Genomic DNA, 27823 nt, shown 5'->3' with positions numbered 1-27823 from the left:
TGGTTATGAACTGGATTTAAAAAAAAAATCAGTGTTAATTATTTTACAGCCAGCTTCCCAAGATGATCAAACCCAATTTCGAGTTCAATAGGCCTTGAACTGGAGAATAGTCAGTTACATTTTGAGCGAGAAAAATTCAGATCAACTCGGCTGGTACCAGGAAATGCTAGCTGACAATTAGTGAGAGATGCATGCAGTTAATATGGCAAGTGACTCATCTACCATTGTGATTGTCCAAACTCAATTAACAGGGGATGCATGCAGGACTTGTATACATGATTTACAAAACTCATCAATGCAGAGCACTGACTACAGCTAAGAAATGGGACCTCTCACTGTAATAAATGAAGCTCTCCTCCTCCCGATTTCATCAAATCGCAGGACATGAGCCTGAACAAAAATTGGTAGCCAACACCAAAACTACAGCTTTGCAAGCAATTGCTGAAAAAGAGAGAGAAGGATACCAGGGCCAGGTGCAGGAGAAAGGAATGGTCAGTGGTTAGCAGATTTTGAAAGCCCAAATATGTCTCTGCTTAAGGTCACGATGAAGACCAGACACTAAATAGAGGAAGATCAGTCTGCATAAGATATAACTGGTGGACGAGATCGATATACAGAGCTCTCAACGTCCTTTGAGATAAGGAGATTTCATCTTCTCCAACAGCCTGACCTTGTCAAGCAACTCTTGAATAGTATTTGATGCATCCTGCAGGGATACAACTCATGAGTTGTCCATCTATGATCAATAAGAAGAAAATATTCAAAAAGCACGGACAACAAGTTCCACCCAGTGGTGAAAAGGGGGGTAGGTGATGCAGATAACCTTAAGCTTCTTTCTCAAATTCTCCTCCTCCTGGTCTCGCCTGACCCTCTCCTCTGAGAATATATCAATCAGACTTTCCTGTTCCTTGTTCAATTCTTCAAGCTTTCGCTGCGCTTCCTGCAACTGAAGAAGCAGAGAGAGATTTGAAGTTTCAGGAGAACTCAAGTTCATCAAGTCATGAAGAAAACAATAGCACCAACATATCACTTGGAATCCTGTATTCTCAATATCCCGTCCAGCACAGTAACCAATGATAGGTGGAGATTTTGCATACCTGTGTCTCATGAGATTTACACTTCTCACACTGAGAACCATTCATGCACTCCCCTCGAGTCTCTCCTTCCAATTTCTCTAATCTGCAAACAAAGAAAGGAGTTAAATAAAATAAGATGGGGCACAGTTCTTAAAAAACAGAGGGAGAAAACCGACCTTTCTTTTAGTTCACGATTCTCTTGTTTCAAATGAACAAGGGCAAGCACTTCGGATTCTGAAAAGGCACAATCTATCTTATCAACATCACCCACCTGTCAATTGAACAGCCTCAATATGATTTCTATCAACTTCAATACAACAAGCACAGAAGCCCAAAGAAAGGATGCAAAACCTACGTTCACATTTTTATCATTTAATAAAGATGAATGATAAGGAAATAAGTCACTTGACAACATGTAGCGCTTGACAGATGACCAAGCCTTTCTGTAGACTATAATCACAAATACAGATGTGCCCTAAGATTTCAACAGTAGAAGAATCTTTGCCAGCTATCATTAACATTTTCTGCTTCTTTTCCAATAGTTCTGGAAGTATGACAAAGTAGATAGCTTAATGACCGAAGAGTGTCTGATTAACTTCAGACAGGGAACTCATCAAAGTAGCTTTCTTTCTCTAAAACTGCCATCTGGACTCATATTGGGAATAAGATCCCACATTGCAAGGAGGGATAAAAAGGATAGCATTGGAAAATATCACCAGCTAAAAACACTATTTCATAAATGAAGCATGTAAAATGGCATGAAGTTCACAACACAAGTACCTTTGTTTGGGATCTTGTGACAGTATGAACAGTCCCCCCTCCAGACATGCAATCATGCTGAGATCCAGAATCTTCCTTGTATGAAGACAACTGAGTTGTATGCAACCCATCTTTCTCAAAAGACTTGTTGGTAGGAGTGGTCCTTTGAGTGCTCCCATTTGCTTTTCTTACAGGAATAGCAACACAGTCATCATCTTCACTGCTAACATCCTGAGCAGGAGGTGATGGTCCAGGCGATATGGTGCTTTTTCCAGATTTGGTTGGGGTATTTGTTCTAACATTCATTTTGTTGGAGGCATGCCCATTGCCATACCCATGGTCTGAATGTGAAGGGGATATCTTACTGCCCAAGGAAGTATACTTCTTTTTAGAATGAGAAGATGTGGGTGGTTGATAGCCAGGATAAGTTTCTACAAAGGAAAGACAACTTCGTGTGAGATTTGGGGGGGTAATAAGAAAGCATTCAAAACTAGGAAGCAATTAAAAAAAGGCAATGCCTGATACAAAAGATCATATACTTAGAAACAAAAAAGGCTCCCAAAATATACCTATATCTGATAACTCATTTATGAGTTTCTTATTTCGCCTTGGAGCATAACCAATTTTGTGACAGTAAGTGCTCCTAACAAAGTAGTTAACAGCAGTTAATCACATTTAAGCCTAACATATCCAGGAGCAATTAATAACAATCAGTTAAGAGACATAAACAACACACCAGTATTGTTTTTGCATTTGTACTAATCGAGCTTCTAGTCTTGCAAGAACTGTTGTGCGTTCAAATCCTTGCTTATCATGAGCTGGCTCAACAAAATTAGCTTCCAACACACCTGTCAGAAGAGAAGGAATCATCATGTTTCCAAAATATTTGCTGGTCATTGATAGTTGGAGATGTAGAATGCAAAATTTTACCTATTACTCCACGTCCATCACTTCCTGCAGCATTCCAAAGCCTCCAAAATGGCTATAAAACAGCAGTGCTTATTAAGAACAATTGAAATCAAATAATTGTTTGGCAAACTCAAATCACAGCAACTAAACGCATAGGGATTTGAATGTTTGTTGATAATTCATATGTATGCTATTAAGTACATCGAAGAGGTATTAACATGGTAATTACTTCCCATCAACATGCTTTAAAGGAAATGATGATTGGAAAAGAGAAGCACAGTATTTAAAGCAAATTTAAGAGTGGAACATTAAAATTTGGGTTGGCATTTTTTTGTAAGTTGCAAAACTCAAAAATGTCACATCCAATGATCTATGCAATTCATTTTTTCCACAATCCTTCATTACCCCAAGATATTTCTTCCCATTGTCCAACTTTTACATGATTTTTCAAATCAAAACAAAGTATAAGTTCAAACACATTGTTAATACCTCTAGCTCTTGCCATGGGAAACTAATCAATCTACACATAGTTCAAATAAACTTTCCCGTCCATAGTTCATTAACAAAATGAGAAATGGAGCACGGTCGGAACTTTTTGCCGACCATATTCTAAGCATATCCATCCATTATGGAAAATACACAAGCACACAAAAGCTTGAACAAAGAAAATGAGTCAAGCATCAAAAATAAATGAACACAATAACAATAATAAATAAATAAATAAATAAATACAAATGCATCATAATGCATTGAGTGTCAATCACTTAAGCTTTTAAAAAGAAAAAAAATCAATGATAATTTATATTAAAGCAAAACAAACCTTAATTAGTCGATTTTTGTGATAAACGTTGAATCCTTGAACATCAATATGATGCTTTGCATCCTTCACGAAGCCAATAGTGACAACAGCAGTCATCTGCTGACAATAGATGCAAGTAATTAGCACCAGAATAAGAAAAGAAGAGAACTATATAAACAAGTTCAGCTGCATTACATTTGTGTCTTTTGGGACACCATCTGCGCCAGGCTGTGGCCGATATGTTACCTCCTGCGATAGCATCATATCATTCACTATATTGTGGTGCTCAACATCTTTCCCACGGAGAATGATTCGAAAGCTGGAAGGCAGTCTGAGATACAGAATTGAGGCATAATTCTGGAGGTTGAAATGGAAGAGGATAAGCATCAATCAATTACATAATAAAAGAGAGATCTGGTATCTTTAAAGCAGCCAAAAAGGTAAGCCTCTTTAATAAAGCAGAAATTGATCGAGCCATATTAATTCCACAAAGTTAAACAAGTCATAAATGGAGTTATTTAGATTACTCAATGCATCGCTAGAGGTCAAATGAAAACCCAATATGCTGCCCAGGCTGATGGGACTTGACAGAACAAACATGATGAATTGATACAAGTATATAACCAATAAATATAAAACCTAAGTTGAAACTAAAATCTTTTCACAATCCATCCTTCAATTATTGGACAACCAATCATCACAATTGTTCCTTACCCTCAAGACCCATTAAAGAATCTCCACTTTATTCAATTTGTTTCATGTCATTCTTCATATTTCCTTTTCTTTTTTTGTCTAAGGAGTAAAATAGATGTAAAAAACACCTATGCAACACTAAACTTATGAATTGAATAATTACCACCATTAGAATTTTCAAATTACATTGTTTCAGAAAAAAAAAAGTGTTTTTTCAAGCATTTAAAAAATTTCACATCAAGTTTTTCAAAGACTCAAATAATAAATCTTGATTATATTGAAAGGTAAAAAAATGGTATATTCGTAGATAGTTTGATTTTTTTATCACTATGCTTTATACAATTCCACAAGTTAAAAAATGAAAATCCTATGCATGGCACTCAAACAAAACTAGTTCTATTAGGACGAAGTGTTGCCATTTACAAGAACAAAAAAAAGTACAAAACACAAAAGCATAGAAATAATGGTGTGAAGGGATTAGCTAAATCAATCCATTAAAGTAGAAAAACATGGATTACAGAACCAAAAATTGACCAGTCAGATAAATCACAGATACTCTAACAGATGGGAAGAATTAAAGAAATCAAAATTCTGATCATAGAAGAAAAAATTAATCATCTGAATCATACAAAACAGTATAGAGGGATCAGCTACCCTTAATGAGTGCCTATAAGTAAGGAAGTGTCTGGAATTGGGAAACTCTTTCGCCATTTTTATATGCTTCTCATCTCGATTGACACCTCTTAGTTGGATATCCTGTCAGATTATACACCACATAAAAATACTCTCCAAATGATCAATTTCAAAATCTTATTTGAAATGCGTTAGAAATTGAAGACATACATGAGGATCACTGTCAAAATCAAGTTCCAACAATCCCTGGTCATCCTCCCAAAGATTGTATATAATTATGCGCGTACCATGATCTGACATAAGATTAAACTAGAAAGTACAAAAACAAGAAGTTAATAAAAAAATTACAGCAAGAACATGATAAATACAAGTGGTCACAATTGAGCTTCCACATGAGGTAAGTTTGAAAAGAAGAGAGAATCACAATTGAAAAAAAGAAGCAGAAAATGATATGCAGGAAGTAGACAATACGGTGAAAAGTAGACCACCAAAAAGTAATCATGCAAACCGAAGACAGGAGACAAAAAAGGAGAGGAGGTGCAAGGGCACATTAGTTTTTGTTCTTTGTTTTACAGTTCATCAGTAGAAAATACCTGACGAAGAAGGTCTGCCTCGCTGGAAAATGGAGACCAACAAACTATTGTCTCTACATTTCTATTCCAATCACTAGCAGAGTACCGTATCATCCTGCTCCATTCCCGCCCCTTTCTTTGAAAGTCAAGCTTCATAATAATTCAAAAAACAATAAAGATTAGAAGCACATTATTTCATTAGAGGCTTCTAGTTATTCATCTGCAAGAAAACTGTGATCCAAGCTCCATAGTTCACACATAAAACTATTCGAAACATAAATGGAGAAAAGTTGAGTTACAACAGTGACTAAGGTGTATCGTTAACATGCAATCGAGACTGGACAGTTGCATATTGTCACCAAGATAGAAAACAAATAAGTATGAGAACAAAACTTTGGGCATTCCTCTTAACAAGATCTGTTTGTCTAAATTTCAATTTTAGCTAGTATAACCTAATGTCAACAACTCCAATTGACAATCACGTTCAATACAGAAAAGTTGGCTATAAATGCAACACTGCAGAGTACACAACTCAAAAAAAAAAAAAAAACAGTAGTAGTAACTCAGCACCATAGTGAAGACCCAGAGTTCATTCATTCTGTAATTGAAATAACGCATGCAGATACCAAAATGCAATACCACACTATGAAAATGAGTGGTTTTTCTTAAATGCAACTTTAAACACAATTACAAACAGTGTAAAGATTAAAGATCCTACAAAACCAAAATGTGACTCTATAGGAAGAAAATGAAAAGTTTTACCAAACTGCACCACAACTTTCACAAATAGTACCCAACTTGCAAAATTTAACTACTACTGTTAGCAACTCATCAATTTTGATAACAATTGAGAACTATACAGAATAGCATACGATATTGTGAAGGTGAAGCCAATGGAAAATGTGGCCCCAAGAGAGCCAACCACTTCTATGCATAAAGAAAGGACCAATCAAAAAGATCACACAGCAAAGATACTGGTCATCCTTAAAGATATCTCGAGTTGCAGCTACATATGTGGATAAGATGACAATATTTAATTTATATACAAATTCTTCCAATGCATTATAATGTTCAATTTTAGTACCATGGGCACCACAATATCTTCTTTCCCCGTGCTCCTCAAAAAAGTGTATGATAGCAATCCAATGCTCTGTGTAGGACTGAAACCAAACAGAACAAACAGTCAACATTCACCATCCATATGAAGAAAATGCAACACAAATGACATGATCATAAAGAAAAATACAGGTCAAACCTTTTTCCATCTTTTGCTGGACAACGTGAAAACACAATGACATCTGCTCCAAGCCTCATGGTACTTGTCTTAAATCCATTGCCATCTGAATAACAACAACATAAGCGGTTTAAAAAACTACAAAACAGAAAAATAAAATGGATGCATCTTTTCCAAATAATTGACGGTTTACATTGTCCAATGGTGTTCGCCACTTTGCTTTTTGCAGAATAACCCAAGGACATGCATTGTCGCATTTTATCTGGATCCATTCCACCACCATTATCTACAACAAAGAACAGAAGCATCCCAAAGATACCACATTATGTATATAATAGCATCATCAAGAAAAAAGTCTCAGAAGAGGAAAACATGACATGAAGCCTCAAAAAATATTCTCAGAAGAGATTATATCATGAAGCTGTTTGTGAGTATGAAAATTATATTTGAGGAAAACAAGCCCCTCCAACACTAACATAGAATTGCATATATGTCAAAGTAACACCTACAATATCACCAGTGATCCATGTAATTCTAACATAACTAGACCCAACAAAAATAAACACCAGCTAAGCAAAAGTAGGCAAATACCTTCAATCAAAAGCATTCTGCTGCGATCCTTCTTACTTTCGACCATATCTATGTTAACAAACGTAGCTCCATTGCCAAACTAACACAAAAACAAATAAAACCATCAAAAAAATGAAAAAAACAATTCTACTTCCTAAGCTTCACAACACAGAAGTAACCCATAAAAAAATACCTCATCCAATGCATTGTCCATAAGTTCCGCAAATGCTGTAAAAAGGGGAAGGATAAACGAAATCATAGCAAACCAAAACAAATTAATCAATTTCATGCCATGTCTATTATAAAAAGGGGGGAAAGAAAATCATGTTGCATGAATAAGCAAATTAGGTAACTTTACCTCCAAGTGCCCATTTATGACTAGTTGCATTAGAATGCAAAAATTTTGGATGAACCCTAACATGATCCATTCCACCTACATATAGTAAAAAAATTACCATCACAATCACTTCTTCATACATTACCATTAGCAATAAAAACTCTTTCAAAAAAAAATAGTTAATAAATTGCAAATATAGCATGCAGAGAAAGCAAGAGATTACCAGAAGATAAATCCCAATTAGCATGAGGAGCACCCTCATAATCACCCGCTTTCCAGAATTGCTTGCTGCTTTGACCAATCAAATTCACCATCGTACTCTCCGTCGACTCCACCACAGCCATATCCGCTTCAGTGGGCAGCTCTGAAGATGGCGGTTGCGGAAGTGGAGCGAGAAACCCCAACGGCAACACAACACCTAAATCATCCAAATTCCTTCTCCTCTTCTTCTTCTTCTTCTTCATCTCAGAACCTCCATCACCACCATTAGAGTCCCACTGTCTCTTAGAGACAACGCTGTTTCCATCTAACTCGGTTTCCGACTCACTGTCACTACCGCTACTGCTTTCACTGCTGCTACTGAGTTCGATGACGGCGTCTGGAACGCCCGAAACGGTGGCGTTTTGTCGATTAGGTGAAGGTTCAAGAATCTCTTGCTTTACATTACCAATACCATCCATGATGATTAAAAATTAAACAGAGAACTTCAATAAAATCTTTTCGCAGTGGCTTTCCGCTATGCTTCGCTTTGCATGAGATTTTAAAAAAAAAGGAGAGAGAAAAGAAAGGAGTATTTCTTTCCTACGGCAGAATGTGAAGAGTTGGAGAGAAATAAAAAGGGAGCCGTATCATTTTCCTCTTTTGGTCTGTTGTTGTCGTTTTGTATTCGATTGATTTGGCAGGGTCCATGAATCGATTTTTTTTTCATGTTTATATTTTATTAATTAAATATATATATATATATATTATTTATCAAATTTTAAATATTCAACAGTATTATTTATAGTATTATTTATTATTTAATAATATATATACACACAAATATATGTTAAATAATAAATTTATAAATATTATATAAATACATGTATATTACAGTATTATATTAGATTTAAAAATCTAATTGTTATACATGCATATGGTACTAATATATATATTAGATTTGTATCCACTTTCAAATTAAATATAGTAATATTCATACTCTATTTATTATTTATTATTAAGATAATTATTTAAAAAAAATAAATTAACAGTAAAAGGAGACCAGCCTATTACGGGTAAAAAAACCCTATAACTTATTTAAAACTAAAAAAAAAAACACTTAATACTTTTAAAAATAAAAAAAATGCTTTTAAAAATATTAAAAAAAAAAAAAAAAAGAAGTTGTGCCAAACACTCATAGTGTAATTTTATAGCAACCATTTGTTTTTCTTTTAAGTTTCTATTTTTTAAAATTCCAGATAATTGATGTCTAATAATTAATTTGTTAACTAACATTTTGCGGTGGTTGAACAAGCTTGGTCAATAGTTTTGCCCTCATAAAGTAGGCAGGCGACCTAATTTGTTGACTTTAACATCATCTTCACCTCCCTATTTTTTCTTAGGAAGAAATAAATGAAAAGGCCAAGGAGCTCTGCTATAGGCGAAGGTCAATTTTATCAGCTAGGAAGAGATTCAAGAAACCCGACCCGTGAAAATTCTACACTTTCCTCTGTTCATGATCCTTTGACGTCGTGGCTGAGTCAAATGCCTTGGAGGGTGTTGGTTGTTTCGCGGTGTGGTTGTGGTTGTAGTTGTTTTTTAAATAATTTTTTGTGTTAAAATTTATTTTTAATATTAACACAACAAAATAATTTGAAAACATTAAAAATATATTAATTTGAAGTTAATAAATAATTTTAAAAAATCAATTTTTTTCAAAAATACTTTTAAAACGCAGAAACAAACAAACCCTTATAATCTGGTAATAATTATTTTTTAAAAAAATATTATAATAATATATTTTTATTTTTTAAATTTTGTTTTTGGTACTAGCACATTAAAATAATTTAAAAATATTAAAAATTTTAATTTAAAATTAATAAAAAAACATATTGAAACTAACTCTCAACCACCTCTTAAATTTTGTTGAACTTATTATTTATTATTGTGGCATAGTTTCTTTTCAAAATAATATTTTATTATTATTTTTTAAATTTTATTTTTAATATTAACACATCAAAATAACATAAAAATATAAAAAAAAAATTAAAAATTTTATTTTTAAAATACAAAAATAAAACAGTATAAAATTTTGAATTAATGGAGATATCAAAGGCGGCAATGAACATGTTTTACAACTAATGGATACCATCACGCAAACATTGTTTGAGCCACAATGTTAGTGAACTTGGACCCCATGATTGACCCGATCCCTCCATCGAATCAGGTTACCGGGTCAGTGGATTATAGGGTGGATTTACCGGTCCACTGGCAATTTCTTAAATACAATGGTATTGTATAAATTACATTATTATTTTCATAAATTAATTCAATGACCTGTACATGGCAAGGAAAAAGGTTTCTGCAAGTAAAAGGTTATGCTTCTAATTCGCTGCTTCAAAGGAAGATTCTATAAAATATCTATATCATCATCATTTGCAATGGCCTCACCTGTAGCTTGTTGGCTTTGAGATCATTCACCAAAATGAATTTCTTTATATACAAAAATTAGCTTATTTTTTTTAATTTCACTCTACCTGTTGTTTATGATTTTTTTTAATATTATTAAATTTATTTTATCAAAATCTTTTTGATTATATTAAAAATATTATCATCAGAGTTGAATTTTAATGTGTTTTCATAAATCATGCTTTCTTTCCTATCTCTACAACTAATTATTGTGACACCTCATTTGTTTTTGAAACTAATGTTAGATGCCTGTTTGGTATTGAGACTGCGATTGAGGTTCATAGTCAATCACAAATATTAACGTTTAGTTAAGTTAAAACTTGAGTTTTGTTTTGGTAGGACCCATTTAAATTGCAGTCGAAACCGCGGTTTAACAAAAACAAAAATTTTATGCTTTTACTCAACTATTCACTTAAATAAATTCAACTGCTACACTATTCTTGTGAACAATGAAAAAGGGAATTGTAATTCACTCACCACACAATAGAGAAGTGGAGAGTAAGTTATAATTCACTCTGCTATACAGTTCATAATCCGGACGGGTTCTAGCCCCAACATAGATATATTGGACTAGATTCGACTTAGTAAAATAAAAAAAATCTAACAAAATTTCCCAAGCATTGTGTTTTATTTGAAAACTAGTGGTTAATATTATTCAATGACATTGCGTAATTATATCAGAAGAAGATTCCATGATGACATACCATTTGCAGAATTTGATCATAATCCCAATTTTATTCCTAATGATATTTTACATGATAATGTTGCACGCTTAGGAAGCCATGAAAAACATTATTAACCAAACACATTAAACTACTTTTTGTTCAACCATAATTTTAACCAAACATGTATTTTTCAAATCAAAACTACAAAAGCTACCACAATACCAAATACACCACCCTAAAATAATTTGTTGTTTGAAAGGTTTAGAGCTTATTTGTTTTTGTGTTTTAAAAGTATTTTTGAAAAAATTTGTAATTTTTTTTTTTCAAATTAATTTTAACAAGGAAAACACCCCAAAACAATTAGTTATTTGAAGCGTTATTTGTTTTTATGTTCTAAAAGCATTTAAAAAAAATTATATATTTTTATTTTTTATTTTAAATTAATATTTTTTTATGTTTTCAGATTATTTTGATGCGTTAATATAAAAATAATTTTTATAAAATAAAATATTATTATTTTAATATATTTTAAAATAAAAAACACTTACCATATTTTTAAATAGTGCTGAGAGATTCGTTATGGCTGCAGAGTAGTTGTTGTAAACTTGTAATTATTAGAACATGGATTAATTTATTTCATTGAATAGCCGTTGAGGAAAAAGGGCAAAAAGAAAAAGTTTCTCCAGCCTGTCGAGCCCATTTATGTTCATTAATGGAGCAAGCAACTCATTCTTGGAGGCCCAGAGCTCATCACTGTCACTGGATCATTGAAGCTCGACCAGAACACGTCAGCATCCATTTATCAACACGAAAATACACAACGCTTCCAGATTCCTGATTTTCTTTTCACTCAATATACCTATTTCATTAGTTTTTTTTTCCGACATTATCCACATTTGGTTCGGAATGAACTTTTGTCCATTTTCTTTGTCTATTTTATTTTATAATTGTATTTGTTTTTTTAAATATTTTTTATTTTATAATTGAAAAGGAAGGCCTGCTTGTACTTAATACCTATCTCTTCATGGATTTAATCACTATAAAAATAGATCTGGATAACTATAATATGCTTACAAATATAAAATGCGTTTGGGACAATTAAGCATGTTTTTTACAATAATAATAATATGGACCCACTGCATATTGCAGTCACAGGTATGTCTAGTAACTTTTCTAAGGTCAAGCAGGCTATAAAAACTACAGTTTATTAGTGTGATAAGAGAGACTCATTTTGCGTTTCAAAAAATCCACGAGGAAGGAATCAGAATTTGGCCCTTGGTTCGGAATGAACTTTTCTCCATTTTTTCATGTTTATTTTGTGGTTGTATTTGTTTTTTAATATCAGTACAGATGATATAAAAATATTAAAAATATATTAATTTAAAGTAAAGAAAAAAAAAATTAAAATGCAAAAAGAAATATATAATTGTGAAAGGGAAGGCCTGCTTGAACTTTTATTCTTATTTCAATAGATTGACAGAAAGCATATATAATACATAGAACCCATTCAAACCAATAGAACAGCTGCTACATAAAATCAAATTCAAAGCTAAGAGTTGCGTGTTATTGAGGTTTTAAACTTACGACATCCAGCATGATGCCTCAGACACGTGCATGTGAAAAATAAGAGAGGAAGCGAGGAAGATGAACTTGCAGTTCATCTGCCATTTCATCCAGACCTGGATTGAATTACTCTGCTAGGGTTTTTTCTTCCTCCGATTAGATATCATATCATAGCCATGTAAAGTGCATCTCTTGGCAAGACAAAATAAAAAACAACACATAATCAACTTCAAGAAATAGAAGTCGGGGAGACTTCTCTACGATACGAGCTTCGGATGAATCTTTTGATGCTTAAATCTGCAGTAGTTCTTCAAATATCTTCATGGAAGAAGCTGGCAGGCCTATGAGAACGTTTATGCTTTTCCTCTCATTCCCATGAGAGAGGAAAAGAATGACTTCCTTCTCTGGTAGAGCCACAGGCCCAGATAAAACAGGCACCCCCCATCCGAAGTCTGTTGTGTGAAAAGACAGCCTAGACCAAGTTGTGATTAGAAGTGTTGCAGTCAGAGAGGGCCTGGCTCTTGTCACTTCAAAATAATCTATCGCTGATCTCATATAACTGTCATCAACCTTTTTAACTGCCTCCTGAACTAGCCTCACAGCAAAGGACAGCTGGTTTTCCATTATCTCTCCCGCTGTGCACAGAGAATTGGTTAGCACGATCGCATTGCCAAAGTATCCTTTAGGAATTGGTGGCTCAAATCTAGACCGTCCATCTGCAGCAAACAGGAGCTTTATCTGTTGATCAGGCACCATCCTCAATGCCTGGCATCGAGCTCTCCACACAAAGGCCGAGAGGACTTGAAATGTTGTGCACTTGGCTAGAACTCCGTCTTCCATAGCTTTTTCCTTGAGTTGATCAAGTTTCTCGGGGTCAAAACAGAAAGATCTGTAGAGTATTTCCTCTTCATAAAGCTTGCTGGTATTTGACACATCTTCAATGTCATCAAATTCATGGTGTGGAAACTCTATCTTAGGTGGGACTCGAGCTTTGAGTATGCTTCTATCTAGAAATGGAGGTGCATCAAGAGCCAAACCCCTAGCAGTAGCTCCCCATGAATTCACAAACTCCATGGCACCAATTCCATCGAACATACAATGGTTCGCGCATAGCCCTAGAACAAACCCTCCACATTTGAATTTAGTCACCTGGAAACAACAGCAAATTTTTGTGCGAGGATGAGATTTTTTGTTCTTTTAGGCTTCCTTTCGAAAAGGATTTAACTTCCCTACAGTAGTACAGCTATATAGCACCTGCAAGGTCATAACTATCATAAATATTCAAAGATTCTTCAAACCTGAGCCGTTAGAGGAGGCATCTGAAGTATGTTTTGTGCACCAGGAATTTCATAAACCAACTTCCCAAGAGTCACAGGATCAGGCTTTGTTATGTCTCCAAGCTCGGCTATTTCAGAATCCGTTTCAGCCTCAACAAAAACAGCACCTTCCCCGGTGCAATCCACTATCAGCTTTCCTTTTGAGCTAATTGTTAGCCGCCCAGCTATTGGGTAGCAGTGCACGAGAATTTTTGGCAAGGCATTCTTAATGACTTCCGCAGCATCCTCATTTCCTTTCACGTCAGACTTAAAGCAGTAAATCGTACGAACTATGACTGCGATATTTTGATCAAGGTTTGAGAGAAAGTACAGGCCCTTCTTTGTCTCCTCTGCTGGAGGAACCAGAGTCGGTTCTCCTTGCTTAACAGTAAGTTTTAAAGCATCGTTACTGCCATCTGCCATCAGGTAAGACTCCTTGAAAAACAAAACCTGTCTCAAAAAAACAAAGAAAGATGCTTCAAAAAAAGAAACAATGAAAAAAACCTATGATCTGTTCAAGAAACGCACATATGCTCCTTGAACATCACAGATTACAGACCACACTATTCATGAAAAGTAAGAAGAAAATAGTACATACCTGCAATGCTAGAGTATGGAAGGGAGAACAACTGGATATCTACTTGTATAATAATGTTGAAGATATATAGGATGAAATGGACCTGGTGAACATTGAATAAATTTGTTTTGGGAGATAAAACACTACAGCGTGATAGGGACAGGTGATGGGGATTCTTGGTATCGCAAAAATTGCACATAAGGTTATGTAAATGGAGGAACCCTAGAATAAAAAATTGAAAACTGCAACCCTTTTGAGTCTTCTTTTGGACATCGTCACAACGTCCTGGTTGTAGATTATGGAGACGTTACATATCCTTTTTTTTATTTATTATTATTTTAAATTAATATTTTTTTTATATTTTTAGATTATTTTGATATACTAATATAAAAATAATTTTTATAAAATAAAATATTATTATTTTAATATATTTTTAAATAAAAAATACTTACCATATTTTTAAATAGTGCTGAGAGATTCGTTATGTGCAGAGTAGTTGGTGTAAACTTGTAATTATTATAAAATGGATTAATTTATTTCATTGAATTGCCGTTGATGAAAAAAGGGCAAAAAGAAAAAGTTTCTCCAGCCTATTCCAGCCTGTTGAGCCCATTTATGTTCATTAATGGAGCAAGCAACTCATTCTTGGAGGCCCAGAGCTCATCACTGTCACTGGATCATTGAAGCTCGACCAGAACATGAACACGTCAGCCTCCATTTATCAACACGAAAATACACAACGCTTCCAGATTCCTGATTTTTTTTTTCCCACTCAATATACCTATTTCATTAGTTTTTTTTCGACATTATCCACATTTTGTTTTTGCATTCGTATTAAATGACCGCTGGGGTTGTGGTCAAATATTCTGGGTTTTTATCAAAAACTTAACCTTTACATGATGCAATATATAAAAAATATTGTAATGTCAATGAACTCTTAAAATATAAAATAAGTACCTCTTCCAATGTGCATAGATTAAAAAAAAAAACTTATAATATTAATAAAGTTTTGTTCTATGCTTTTGATGTTTGTCCCAACCCTTTTTACTAAGATTATAATAAGATCAAGTCAAAGTGCACATAAAATCCTATACTATGTTAAATAATGATTTTCTATGTACACCCTTTGCTCCCTACAAGTTTGTGTGCTGCATAAGTATAATAAAAGAACTCATACAAACGTTCTTAATTTTCTTAGCATCTATATTATCATCTTCTTTAATACATATAAATCACAATTTTTAAAGCTAAATTCCCCGTACAACATAACTAAAACATTAAAAGGTTTTTATATCAATCTCAATACAGGATTTGATTTAAAAATGTTCATTAGCTTCTCGTACAACACTTTTTCTTACTCTTCAAGACACAATTATCTGTCATTAAAAGGCCTAGATCTAGTAAGGTTAGTTTCAAGCCTTGTTTGTGGCACCGTCGTCTATGATAATTCTTGAAAAAAAACCAAGTACTCATCTCCCTTTTCTATCTATAAAATTTCTAATTCTTTCCATAATATTTAATATAAAAACTACAGAGTATAGGAGGTTTATGACCTCCCTAACATAGGTGTACCAAAAGCTTCTTTAGATCTCCAACATCTGGCCCAACAAGTGATGATCGATGCTCATAAAATCTTTTTTAGCTACACAAGAGCAACTCATGGTTTTGTCTCTCTCTCGGCAGGTAGCTTATTGCTAGTATCATTACATGCTTCTTCTATTACATGTAGAAAACAATAATTCTGCACTTCATGTAATGGCTTAGTTGGGGAAGGGATCCGGATTCAATTTTTTTTTTTTTTTGTATATATTTGTTATTCTGTGATGTTTTACCTGTTCATTGTACTTGTAAAATATCCAGTAGATTTGAGAATTAATTTTGATTCGTATAAGTTAAGGTAAACACTCCAGATTATTAAAAAAAAAAAAAATTCTTGTAAGTGAAATGTTGTGATGATGTGCAGAGAGTACAAGTAACATCATTGATTTGAAATCTCACCTAAAAGTCAATCTCGAAATATGAAAAGCATAATACTTGAAAAATCTGTAGACAAAAAGAATATGCAGTCATAATTATATGAGTAGTCATTGTCATCACCATTACTCTTCGTCAGGATATTTTTCAATTAGCCTTGACCAGAAAATGACTCCAAGTAAAGTTAAGTACATGATTTTATAGGTTCATGATATATATGGAGATGTACAACCATCATAAGGTGAGGTTTTTTTTTTTTTTTATTAAAATAAATATCCAAACTAACTTATATATACCTTAATTAATTTTATAAATTTTAAAATTAATAATTCTATAAACTTCAATAACCATTATATTAACAATCACAAGACTCAAATTTTAAATCACTAGAAAAACAAATCCCTCATGAAGTTTTACTATTAAATTATTAGTGTTGTTTTTAATTAGCTATAGGAGTGTTGAATACCTATCTCTTCAGGGATTTAATCACTATAAAAATAGATTTGGATAACTATAATATGCTTACAAATATAAAATGCGTTTGGGACAATTAAGCATGTTTTTTACAATAATAATAATATGGACCCACTGCATATTGCAGTCACATGCATGTCTGGTAACTTTTCTAAGGTCAAGCAGGCTAAGTGTGTGTTTATTTTAGAGGTTGAGGTTGAGTTTGAGTGTAGAACCTGTTAAAAAAGCTATAAAAAGCAAGAAAAAATAGCTTTTGTGGTTGAGTTTTGTGCATAATTGAGTTGTACCAACCACAACCTCAACCACAAAAACTAAAACAAACACACCCTAAGAGAGACTCATTTTGCGTTTCCAAAAAACCACGAGGAAGGAATAGAATTTGGCTTTTGGTTCGGAATTAACTTTTCTCCATTTTCTTATGTCTATTTTATTTTATAATTATATTTGTTTTTTAAAATATTTTTTATTTTAAAAAATTATTTTTAATATATGATATAAATATATTTAAAAAATATTAATTTGAAGTAAAATAAAATAAAATAAATTAAATTTTTAAAAAATATTTTTAAAATGCAAAAAGAAATAATCGTGATAGGGAAGGCCTGCTTGTACTTTTATTCTTATTTCAATAGATTGACAGAAAGCATAATACATAGAACCCATTCAAACCAATAGAACAGCTGCGACATAAAATCAAATTCAAAGCTAAGAGTTGCGTGTTATTGAGGGTTTTAAACTTACGACATCCAGCATGACGCCTCAGACACGTGCATGTGAAAAATAAGAGAGGAAGCGAGGAAGATGAACTTGCAGTTCATCTGCCATTTCATCCAGACCTGGATTGAATTACTCTGCTAGGGTTTTTTCTTCCTCCGATTAGATATCATATCATAGCCACGTAAAGTGCATCTCTTGGCTAGACAAAATAAAAAACAACACATAATCAACTTCAAGAAATAGAAGTCGGGGAGACTTCTCTACGATACGAGCTTCGGATGAATCTTTTGATGCTCAAATCTGCACTAGTTCTTCAAATATCTTCATGGAAGAAGCTGGCAGGCCTATGAGAACGTTTATGCTTTTCCTCTCATTCCCATGAGAGAGGAAAAGAATGACTTCCTTCTCTGGTAGAGCCACAGGCCCAGATAAAACAGGCACCCCCCATCCGAAGTCTGTTGTGTGGAAAGACAGCCTAGACCAAGTTGTGATTAGAAGTGTTGCAGTCAGAGAGGGCCTGGCTCTTGTCACTTCAAAATAATCTATCGCTGATCTCATATAACTGTCATCAACCATTTTAACTGCCTCCTGAACTAGCCTCACAGCAAAGGACAGCTGGTTTTCCATTATCTCTCCCGCTGTGCACAGAGAATTGGTTAGCACGATCGCATTGCCAAAGTATCCTTTAGGAATTGGTGGCTCAAATCTAGACCGTCCATCTGCAGCAAACAGGAGCTTTATCTGTTGATCAGGCACCATCCTCAATGCCTGGCATCGAGCTCTCCACACAAAGGCCGAGAGGACTTGAAATGTTGTGCACTTGGCTACAACTCCGTCTTCCATAGCTTTTTCCTTGAGTTGATCAAGTTTCTCGGGGTCAAAACAGAAAGATCTGTAGAGGATTTCCTCTTCATAAAGCTTGCTGGTATTTGACACATCTTCAATGTCATCAAATTCATGGTGTGGAAACTCTATCTTAGGTGGGACTCGAGCTTTGAGTATGCTTCTATCTAGAAATGGAGGTACATCAAGAGCCAAACCCCTAGCAGTAGCTCCCCATGAATTCACAAACTCCATGGCACCAATTCCATCGAACATACAATGGTTCACGCATAGCCCTAGAACAAACCCTCCACATTTGAATTTAGTCACCTGGAAACAACAGCAAATTTTTGTGCGAGGATGAGATTTTTTGTTCTTTTAGGCTTACTTTGGAAAAGGATTTAACTTCCCTACAGTGGTACTACTATATAGCACCTGCAAGGTCATAACTATCATAAATATTCAAAGATTCTTCAAACCTGAGCCGTTAGAGGAGGCATCTGAAGTATGTTTTGTGCACCAGGAGTTTCATAAACCAACTTCCCAAGAGTCACAGGATCAGGCTTTGTTATGTCTCCAAGCTCGGCTATTTCAGAATCCGTTTCAGCCTCAACAAAAACAGCACCTTCCCCGGTGCAATCCACTATCAGCTTTCCTTTTGAGCTAATTGTTAGCCGCCCAGCTATTGGATAGCAGTGCACGAGAATTTTTGACAAGGCATTCTTAATGACTTCCGCAGCATCCTCGTTTCCTTTCACGTCAGACTTAAAGCAGTAAATCGTACGAACTATGACTGCGATATTTTGATCAAGGTTTGAGAGAAAGTACAGGCCCTTCTTTGTCTCCTCTGCTGGAGGAACCAGAGTCGGTTCTCCTTGCTTAACAGTAAGTTTTAAAGCATCGTTACTGCCATCTGCCATCAGGTAAGACTCCTTGAAAAACAAAACCTGTCTCAAAAAAACAAAGAAAGATGCTTCAAAAAAAGAAACAATGAAAAAAACCTATGATCTGTTCAAGAAACGCACATATGCTCCTTGAACATCACAGATTACAGACCAAACTATTCATAAACAGTAAGAAGAAAATAGTACATACCTGCAATGCTAGAGTATGGAAGGTGGAACAACTGGATATCTACGTGTATAATAATGTTGAAGATATATAGGAAGAAATGGACCTGGTGAACATTGAATACATTTGTTTTGGCTGGTAAAACTGTACAGCGTGATAGGGACAGGTGATGGGGATTCTTGGTATCGCTAAAATTGCACGTAAGGTTGTGTAAATGGAGGAACCCTAGAATAAAAAATTGAAAACTGCAACCCTTTTGAGTCTTCTTTTGGACATCGTCACAATGTCCTTGTTGCAGATTATGGAGAGGTCACATATGGGGTTGTGGTAGGCTACTGGCCAAAGAACCAAAACATTACCAGCTACCAAAATTGGCGTGAGAAAGAAGAGTCATCCTGGGGTTGGTTGGTGGGGTTGGCGTCCAAGATTTGCTTGCTTCGATTTTATTTATCAAATTTCTTGTAAGACAAAATTGTTCCTTTGTCTACAGCTTTTACGGACAAAATCATGTGCTCAATACCTGCAACCCTCTTTGATTTGATTTTTTTCATGGTGAAGAGATACAAGTTATGGCCCCATGAGCCAGCTGATTATTCGATACACAAATAAGATGCTCCATAATGCAGTAAACTAGTCAATGTTTAATGGGTCGATGGTGTCCCGAACTGGTATACATCCTTTGCTCTGGAGCCCAGTCTTTTTTATGATCCTCTACATAGCTACAAAATTTGCAGCCTCCAGATATATTATCAGTGAAACTAGCATTGGCTAGCTTGGCATCAGCCTAAGCAAGAAAGCTTAAAAAACCTTTGATTGGTAGCTTGTTGGTTGGAACATTTCAATCAAACTTTTTAAGCTGAGGGGCCAAAATCCATTTGCAAATCCTGTCTCGTGCGAAACTTAGAAGATCCCACGGGGCATTAGCTTTTTCATAAGATTCAGAGTTATAGCGGTGTGAAATGATCACCACTTTCATGGGTTTGAACAACCCCCGTCATCAAGTTCAAGTAACGAAAAAGACTTGAACTTCAAAGATGAAGATGGATACCAACTCAGAGCCCAGTATTAACCCATAGATATGCAAGCAGGTTGGGAAAAAGACGGATACCAGATCAGTATTAACGTTTTAATAGCAACTCCATTGATGCAAGTTCAAGTAAAGAAAAAGACTGGGCTACAAATCAAAGTATGGACACCAATTCCGAGCCAGCATTCAAAGCCCGAGGCAACTCCATTAATAAAGATAAGACCTTATCTTAATTGGTTTTAGGTATCTAAACCTGTCAATCGAAAGGAAATACCTGGGAGAACCTTCAGCAAAACCATCACCTGCATCAGGTGATTAGAGCCCTACGATCATTTTTATTTGCATCAGCCCACACTGGACAGGAATTCCTCTCAAACCTTACAGCCGAATAAATCCATTCTCAAAAGCTCATGCAGGCTTCAATTTCACACTTCAAAACACAAATTTCATCTACCAATCAACCCTAGTAAAGCAATCAATGCTAGTACGCAGAACAAACACTTCATCCATCAACCTATTGGCAAACTTTAACCAAAATAGAAACCTTAGTTGAAAATCCCCAAGGAAGCTTTATTAGCAAAGCAACAATGGCATGTGCAGCACTCTGGCAGGCTGGAAACATTGATTGCAGCTTCTTGGTGCTATGGGCATTGTAATACCAAAAACACCCCCCAAAAGCATCCGGTTAGCAACTTTTCAGCCCTAAAACACCCTCCACTGCAATACCAACACTAAAATATGTGTGGCAATTGCTGGCAAGCCGAGCAAGTACCTTACTCTCAAAGAAACATGATCTTTAAGTTTCAAATCATGAAGGCCATTAAATTGCATAGCAAAAAGGTCCAGATAAATTTAAGTTAAACAGAAACTATCAACTGTGACAGTAAATTTGCAAAGCATTCAACTTACATGGTTCATAAATTATAGCACCCTCAAGGACCCCATGGGAGTTGCGGTCCAAATCTCTACTCCTTTGCAGGGAAAAGTCAACAAATACACCTAAAAGCCAAGTCTAAATGGAAAGGGACGTTGGGGGTGGAGGTTGGGATGGAGAAATAAAACTACCAAGAATTTAAGTTCAGCTCAGCACTACTTGTAAGAGCAAAATGTACTAAAGCATATGATACAAAACAAACCCGGTTGGGTGCCTTCATCTGGAAATGGTAACAAGATCCAAATTGCAACAGGGGTGCATCATCAGTATCTGTTGTTGAAGCCCCTCCAGTGGGGGATGATATCCGGAGAATACACCACATACCTCATGTTCTACAAGAGTCAAGTAAAGCATTTGTAATAAAATGAACTAATCATCATCCTCGTCACCATCTTTATCTGCATCATCACCACCCTCGGCATTATCCTCAGCATCCTCCCCTTCACCTTCCTCTTCATCATCAGACATGCTATTTATCACATCTGTAATAATATCCTTCACTTCCGCTTTTCTATGCATTAGATCAATGCCAAAGTGGGTACCTAATATAACCAAAATTATATGTATGATGTGCAAAGTTGAAATGTAAATATGCCAATATCTAAGTAATAGAAGATAAGCCATACATACCAAGCTGTCTGAGAATATCTGATAGAGTTGCCTGCACATCACCAGAAACAGATTGTTAAGGATGGTATAACTAGCAAGACAAACTGTCCTAACTATGCAAATTACAACGCTAAATCACAGGCAAGACTTACAGTATTGAAATCCACTTCCTTCAGAATATTTACTACAACTGCATGCATCTCTTGTCTGGTGGGTTCTGCCTTGGCCTTTTTGTTAGACTTGACTTTACCTAATTTTCAGACATAAAAATCATAAGGCAAATGAACAAATTCCCTAACAACAAAATTTAAAACCAAAGGAGATCCTGTCACCCTGTTTATTGTTTAGCAAATATCTACCAGGCACAACAGGTTAAATCCAGGAAGATGTAACAGACAACATCTATTATACAGGCATCAAAATCTTTTCTTCATGCCATAGATACAAGCACTCTATGAATGTTATTGTTTCTCCAAAATAACATCTTTTACTTCATTGACAATAGCACCATCTCACTCTTCATTTTAATTCTCCAAAATAACATCTTTTACTTCATCCATCCTATTTTTAACTACAATTGAAAGAGTTGGCGCATATCAATTTTAAAAAGAATTTATGCTTGTCTAGTTTTGTCCTTTCTCCTAAACTCTGCAACATTCAAAAGATGTCCTTTTATGATTCAAAAAATTCACACATTAATAACATTTGCATAATATTTTACCCCTACCTTTTCACCTCACAAAAGACTCACCATAAAACACATAATCACCAAAATAAAGGTACATAGAATAGTGTTGCATAGACAAAATGCAAAACAAACAAATTATTTGCTCAAAACAGTCACAATTTCAAACTGAAAGCTTTAAACATCAGGAATAGAAGGAAAATCATTCACCTTGATCTTTTGCAGTATCCTTTGATGGGGACTTGGTCGACTGCTTCTTGCCAGCGACCTTGTCCTTGGAGGAAGCACTTCGGTCCTTAGGGTTTTCCTTTTCAACCTTAAGTTTCTTAGATGCAGATCCCTTTGATTTGGAAACAGAACTGGAACTTCCATCAGTGTCTTTAGCACCCCTTTTTGATGATGAGCCAGAAGTATTTTTGGTAGATTTTACAGGACTTTTGACAGGCTTTGCAGGGGTGCTCTTTTTGCTAGGGGCGACTTTCTCTGCCCCTTTAACCACCGAACTCTGCTTTGCAGATTTTTTTGATATCTTCTTAGGTGGTGTCTGCTCCTTTGGCTCATCTTCCTCTTCCTCTGATTTGCTCTCCTCATGATCACTCTCTTCTTTCTTTTCTGCCTCATTTTCATCATCCTCTTCTGAATCATCTTTAGCAACTGGTGATTCAACTTTATCTTCATCATCATCTTCCTCATCTTTGGATAAACGCTTTCGTTTTTGTCCACTTTGGGGTGTTTGTTTTTGTTTCTGTTGAACAATGAAGTACAGAATTCATAACCAGCTCAGCATAAAAGCAGGAAAAACAAAACAAGCAGTGGCAAAGGATATGCATCATGTTATATTGAAGACAAATTTTAAAACAAGTGATGGGTAAGAGCACCATCTTTCCTTATTTACACCATCTGCAAAGAACTGTGTCATAAGACAGCCTTCTGCAGAACATGTGCAGGCTAGAAAATTGATCCTGAAGGCTTAGGGAAGGTCCAATTAGCTGATCAAAACATTTGAGAAATAGAAAAAATGTATGGAAGATGAAAAACAAGAAAATAATACATCGAATATACGATCAATGGTTCACGTTGTCAATTATATGGATATCCTGTGTATGTCTGTTTGGAATTTATGGATGATTAAACTCAACACAGAATAAAGAAGCAGATGTAAAACAAAGTAAATAGGTCATATAAGCATTCCTGATGTATACATGTGTCTGTGCAAGCACCAGGCTAGTATGTGCCCTGTGTGGGATTAGGTGAGGGTGTGCGTGTTTATCTATGAGAGAGAGAGAGAGAGTTGAGGTAAGATGAACATTTAAATTGTCTTCTTTTTTATATGGAAATCAGGAACGTCACATTATGCAGCTTCACATAATGTCATCCATAATCACAACAGTTGGGATCAGTTACAGGCATTTTGCTTCCCTAGAATAGAAGAACATAATAACTTGCACACTCCTAAATGCAATGTCAGTTTAAAATGTACCAATTCCATGCTAATAGAGAATGCAAAGACTCTTCTCATTTCTGCTTTTAATATTCATGATTTCACATCTAAAAATATCAGCGCTGCCAAAAATTATTAATGATTATGCAAACTTAGCAGTTGTAAGAGGTGCATTATGACACAGCCAACATGACATTCAAATATCATCAGAAGCAGCATAAAGGAGTCTTGAAAAAAAAACAGAGCACTGTCTATTGGTGTGCACCAAGAAAACACATTCATCCAAAGATTTTATTAAAGAAAAGCTCTATAAAATGTTTTATACAGAAATGATGCTGCAAACAACAAACCTTTGCTGGTGTAGTTGATGCTTCTACAGGACTTGCATTTTTTCCAGTTGAGACCTTACGCTTCTTACCTTTCTGAAACCAAAACAAGCAGCAAGCATCAGCGACTCTCAAATTGACAGTGAAAGGCTACCTAACAATCTGCAATGGGTAAATATTTAAAGAATAGATAACCTGTTCCTTGTCAGCAAGTAGAACGTCAGTGGTGGCATGAGGGGATTCCAAGAATTCCAATATTTTTACAGTGAGTTCCTCCTGGAAACAAGGCCCAACCAAGTGACTAATCAAATGGGTTTTAGATGGATTTGAATAACAAGAAAATAAAACATTTAACATAGTTGATACAAACCTTTTTCACAGCAGACCTATTTATAGGGACATTGAGCACATCACAAAAATCCATCAACTTCTCTTTGACACACTTGTCAAGCTTTTCCCTTACTTTTGCTTTCTGCTTATCCTGATAAGATGTGAGGAAATCAATCAAAACAGTTTCAAGGCACTCACAATCGCTAAACATATTGTGCCTTTCATGAATGAATCATGGATACAATCTTATTTTTACCTGAGCACAGGCTTGTGCAACAACATATGCAATACAAGAATGTGCGCAAACATGCAGCAACAAATATAAGGCAAGAACTTCAGTACCTCATTCTCAACCCACACATAGCCTGAAAACTGGCCTATGTTTTTCTTTAGATTGTATGCCTAAAAAAATCACATTAACATAATTTAGAATGGTCATAAACATTAATGAATTAACCAGCAGTGATAAACTAATTAACAAAACAAAATGAATTAAAACAACCATTTCCAAAGACTATATCAGACAAGCACCTTTCCTTTCTTTCCAAACAGAATCGAATGAAGCATCTGTAGATTGTCATCAGGTTTTCTCTTGGACAACTTGAAAGCCACTGAAAAGTTCACAATATCAGACAAAAACTGTTGTAATGACAGATGAAAAAAAGTAAGATAAAGCATGTGCAAGCCAACAGGATAGGAAAATCTGTTCCCACTTGATGTACAGGAAATCTCCTATATTATGGAAATTCAGCATTCCTGAATAATAAAATCCAGATCCAAAGAATTTGTCTCCCTTCCTACAGGATAATTGTGCATCCTTTGACACTAATAACAAAAATGATAGTATGATAACAATGCCAGAAACAATACAAAGAGAAAGCCAGGAAACAATAAGGAAGTCAATCAAAATATCAGATCAAGTCTCAATCACGTGGACAATGTTCAGAGAGTTCAAACAAACTATAAAGCATTTCTTGTCTGCGAAACCTTTAGAACTACATGCATTCACATACCTAGCAGACTTTTAACACCAATGAAAATGGAAGACATCCTCTACTTTCAGGATAATGTTCCCAGAACAATTAGAACCTAGCACCAGTAAGCAAGCATTTTGAACAGTAAAACCCATTGAGGGTAAAACCACACATGTTTATGCAAGTTCAAAGCTTTTGTTTATGTTTCAAAGTTCTATACAAAGAATGTTCTAATGTTATAGATAACTAGTGCCACAATTTTGTTCAACCATAAATTTAATGGAACAGAAAAGTGGAAAAGAGTGATCCATGAAAACAATGACAGTTAGCTCAGAAGCCGGACTTAATTAGATGTATTTTCCTCCAAGGTGAACAAGTGTGCAGAAAGACGAGCTGAAAAAGAGATTTTTCTCCTTTGATGAATGGATTTGCTCTCATTTAAAACAATTGGCAGGCAAGCCTGCAAATGCAATGCAATGTAACAACTTTTAAAACTCACAACAAAGCTAGAACCCAATTCCTACTACACAATCACCTTCCTCTAATACTGCATACCTACCAAAACTTTTCTTCTCTCTCCCTCTCTCTCTCTCTCTTTCATAAGTAGCTACACATTGTACAATAGGCTCCATGCTAGCACTTCAGAAGCAAGTAACCAGTAATACATTTCCCTGCTAAACAGTTAACTTTTCTCAGCAATGTAAGTTAGTTATGAAACATAGATGAATTCTCACACTATTCACGAGAAACCCACGATATCAAAACATATAGATGGTACTTTCACCAACTCACCAGTACCAAAATTAAGATCAAACCTATTTGATTGCATACCCATGCTACATAAAATTAAAAAATAATCTCATTTCACACAAAATCACAACATATAGACATGCATCAACCATAAATGTATCAAAACTTGTCGTCGTTGCTTAGTTGCAATTACCCTTAACGTTCTCTACTCCATTCTTTCGTGATAACTTCAGAGCATTTAAAAAGCATAGTTACAAAATAGCAAACAAACAGTACACATCATATAAACACAAACAGCAGCAGCAGCATGGGATCCACAAACGAATCACACATACCATTAGGAATATCCTTTAGTGGTGTTCCTCGTCCCTGCAACCAAAAAAAAAAAGTTATCTCAAAACTCCAAATCCAAAACCATTTTCTTTTCCAAGGAAACAATTCGTTTTTTTGTGTAAGATTTGAGTAGTTTTACCTTTTCAATAGACAAAGGCTTGGTCGCTGACCGTCCAGGCTCAGGAGCAGAGTACCTTTCCACCATCTTCCTCTCTCTGGCAGGCCTCTCACTACCTGGAGTCACTGGCTCCTTCTCCTTCTTCTCGCTCAAATCTTTACTCGATTTCTTGCTTCCTCGCTTAGTTTTCTTTCTCTCTACCTCTTCCTCTTCTTTCGCTTCTTCTTCTTTCTCCTCATTTCCAAAAGACGACTCCTTTTCGGCTCCCTCCTTCTCAATCTTCTCTACTTCTTTCACTTCCTCGTTGTCAGCCTCCTTCGCTTCATTCTCTGTACCCTCCTTCGGTCCTTCGCTTTCAGTTTGCTCCTTTTGTGCATCTGGTTTTGAATCCTCGACAAGAGGAGCTTCCTGCCCTGGTTCCTTCTCTTCTAGGGTTTCACTCGCCATAGAAACAAAACAGAACACTAAAACCCTAAAAAGTTAGGGTTTTGACAGAGATCACAAGAAGGTGAGATTTTCCGCACACAACAAAGAGAACGAGAGAGAGAGGCAGAGAGATGGAACTAAGGGATTACAAGATTTTGAGAAGGCGGGCTGATTTGATTGAGAAAAAAAGGAGGAAGGCGGGGGTTCAAAAATTTTTGATGCCACCAAATGAGAGCGGGCTTTGGGGCTTTCGTTTTTTTCACTCTAAAAAAAGTGGAGGCAAAATTAGGGGATTTTGTTTTCTTATATATCCCATAAAAAAAGTCGTGTTTAGTTAAAACAAATTACAAAATATGAAATAAATTATTTTCTTAAACAGCTTTGTAATGAATTCTATATTCTCTATATCCGAAGATTATGTTTTCTATTACAGTGGGGACTT

At 35.2% G+C, this 27823-nt stretch overlaps 4 protein-coding genes across 4 annotated transcripts; all 4 read right to left on the bottom strand.

Annotated features, from left to right (window-relative positions):
* LOC118057532 (protein MICRORCHIDIA 7) lies at nucleotides 1–8421 on the bottom strand. The gene is made up of 20 exons (XM_035070136.2): nucleotides 7806–8421; nucleotides 7604–7678; nucleotides 7439–7473; nucleotides 7267–7345; nucleotides 6869–6961; nucleotides 6697–6781; nucleotides 6526–6601; nucleotides 5463–5591; nucleotides 5080–5178; nucleotides 4891–4992; nucleotides 3739–3900; nucleotides 3565–3660; nucleotides 2766–2817; nucleotides 2572–2683; nucleotides 2405–2478; nucleotides 1857–2266; nucleotides 1253–1347; nucleotides 1098–1179; nucleotides 824–946; nucleotides 1–706 (listed from the first exon to the last, which is right to left on the bottom strand). The coding sequence occupies exons 1-20, from the start codon at nucleotides 8260–8262 to the stop codon at nucleotides 623–625; spliced, it is 2520 nt and encodes an 839-aa protein (XP_034926027.1). The 5' UTR covers nucleotides 8263–8421; the 3' UTR covers nucleotides 1–622.
* A 4025-nt stretch (nucleotides 8422–12446) lies between these two features.
* Nucleotides 12447–14529, bottom strand: LOC118057533 (omega-hydroxypalmitate O-feruloyl transferase). The gene is made up of 3 exons (XM_035070137.2): nucleotides 14392–14529; nucleotides 13776–14243; nucleotides 12447–13626 (listed from the first exon to the last, which is right to left on the bottom strand). The coding sequence occupies exons 2-3, from the start codon at nucleotides 14214–14216 to the stop codon at nucleotides 12769–12771; spliced, it is 1299 nt and encodes a 432-aa protein (XP_034926028.1). The 5' UTR covers nucleotides 14217–14243; nucleotides 14392–14529; the 3' UTR covers nucleotides 12447–12768.
* Nucleotides 14530–17547: 3018 nt separating this feature from the next.
* LOC118057536 (omega-hydroxypalmitate O-feruloyl transferase) lies at nucleotides 17548–19751 on the bottom strand. The gene is made up of 3 exons (XM_035070139.2): nucleotides 19453–19751; nucleotides 18837–19304; nucleotides 17548–18687 (listed from the first exon to the last, which is right to left on the bottom strand). Exons 2-3 carry the CDS (start codon nucleotides 19275–19277, stop codon nucleotides 17830–17832), a joined length of 1299 nt encoding a protein of 432 aa, XP_034926030.1. The 5' UTR covers nucleotides 19278–19304; nucleotides 19453–19751; the 3' UTR covers nucleotides 17548–17829.
* Nucleotides 19752–21306: 1555 nt separating this feature from the next.
* Nucleotides 21307–27657, bottom strand: LOC118057535 (DEK domain-containing chromatin-associated protein 1). Its single transcript, XM_035070138.2, has 11 exons — nucleotides 26977–27657; nucleotides 26840–26873; nucleotides 25312–25391; nucleotides 25123–25182; nucleotides 24821–24931; nucleotides 24646–24726; nucleotides 24475–24546; nucleotides 22894–23428; nucleotides 22151–22248; nucleotides 22020–22050; nucleotides 21307–21931 (listed from the first exon to the last, which is right to left on the bottom strand). Exons 1-11 carry the CDS (start codon nucleotides 27400–27402, stop codon nucleotides 21759–21761), a joined length of 1701 nt encoding a protein of 566 aa, XP_034926029.1. The 5' UTR covers nucleotides 27403–27657; the 3' UTR covers nucleotides 21307–21758.
* Between the last annotated feature and the right edge of the window lie 166 nt (nucleotides 27658–27823).

The sequence above is a fragment of the Populus alba genome, chromosome 15 (genome assembly GCF_005239225.2).
Source record: "Populus alba chromosome 15, ASM523922v2, whole genome shotgun sequence".
Lineage (NCBI taxonomy): Eukaryota > Viridiplantae > Streptophyta > Magnoliopsida > Malpighiales > Salicaceae > Populus > Populus alba.
The sequence above is the reverse complement of the archived record's forward strand: the minus strand, read 5'-3'. Positions and strand labels throughout refer to the sequence as shown.

What these genes read in the sequence shown, in the direction of transcription:
- LOC118057532 (XM_035070136.2), bottom strand. Translation starts at nt 8,262, where the DNA reads ATGGATGGTATTGGTAATGTAAAGCAAGAGATTCTTGAACCTTCACCT. An exon ending in ATTTTGACAGTGATCCTCAT is followed by an intron (nt 4,993 to 5,079) that starts GTATGTCTTCAA and finishes ATAATCTGACAG; the next exon opens with GATATCCAACTAAGAGGTGT. An exon ending in ATTTGAGAAAGAAGCTTAAG is followed by an intron (nt 707 to 823) that starts GTTATCTGCATC and finishes GTATCCCTGCAG; the next exon opens with GATGCATCAAATACTATTCA.
- LOC118057533 (XM_035070137.2), bottom strand. Translation starts at nt 14,216, where the DNA reads ATGGCAGATGGCAGTAACGATGCTTTAAAACTTACTGTTAAGCAAGGA. An exon ending in TGCCTCCTCTAACGGCTCAG is followed by an intron (nt 13,627 to 13,775) that starts GTTTGAAGAATC and finishes TGTTGTTTCCAG; the next exon opens with GTGACTAAATTCAAATGTGG.
- LOC118057536 (XM_035070139.2), bottom strand. Translation starts at nt 19,277, where the DNA reads ATGGCAGATGGCAGTAACGATGCTTTAAAACTTACTGTTAAGCAAGGA. An exon ending in TGCCTCCTCTAACGGCTCAG is followed by an intron (nt 18,688 to 18,836) that starts GTTTGAAGAATC and finishes TGTTGTTTCCAG; the next exon opens with GTGACTAAATTCAAATGTGG.
- LOC118057535 (XM_035070138.2), bottom strand. Translation starts at nt 27,402, where the DNA reads ATGGCGAGTGAAACCCTAGAAGAGAAGGAACCAGGGCAGGAAGCTCCT. An exon ending in ACTAAAGGATATTCCTAATG is followed by an intron (nt 25,392 to 26,839) that starts GTATGTGTGATT and finishes TGAACTTTTCAG; the next exon opens with TGGCTTTCAAGTTGTCCAAG. An exon ending in ATAGGTCTGCTGTGAAAAAG is followed by an intron (nt 24,727 to 24,820) that starts GTTTGTATCAAC and finishes CCTTGTTTCCAG; the next exon opens with GAGGAACTCACTGTAAAAAT.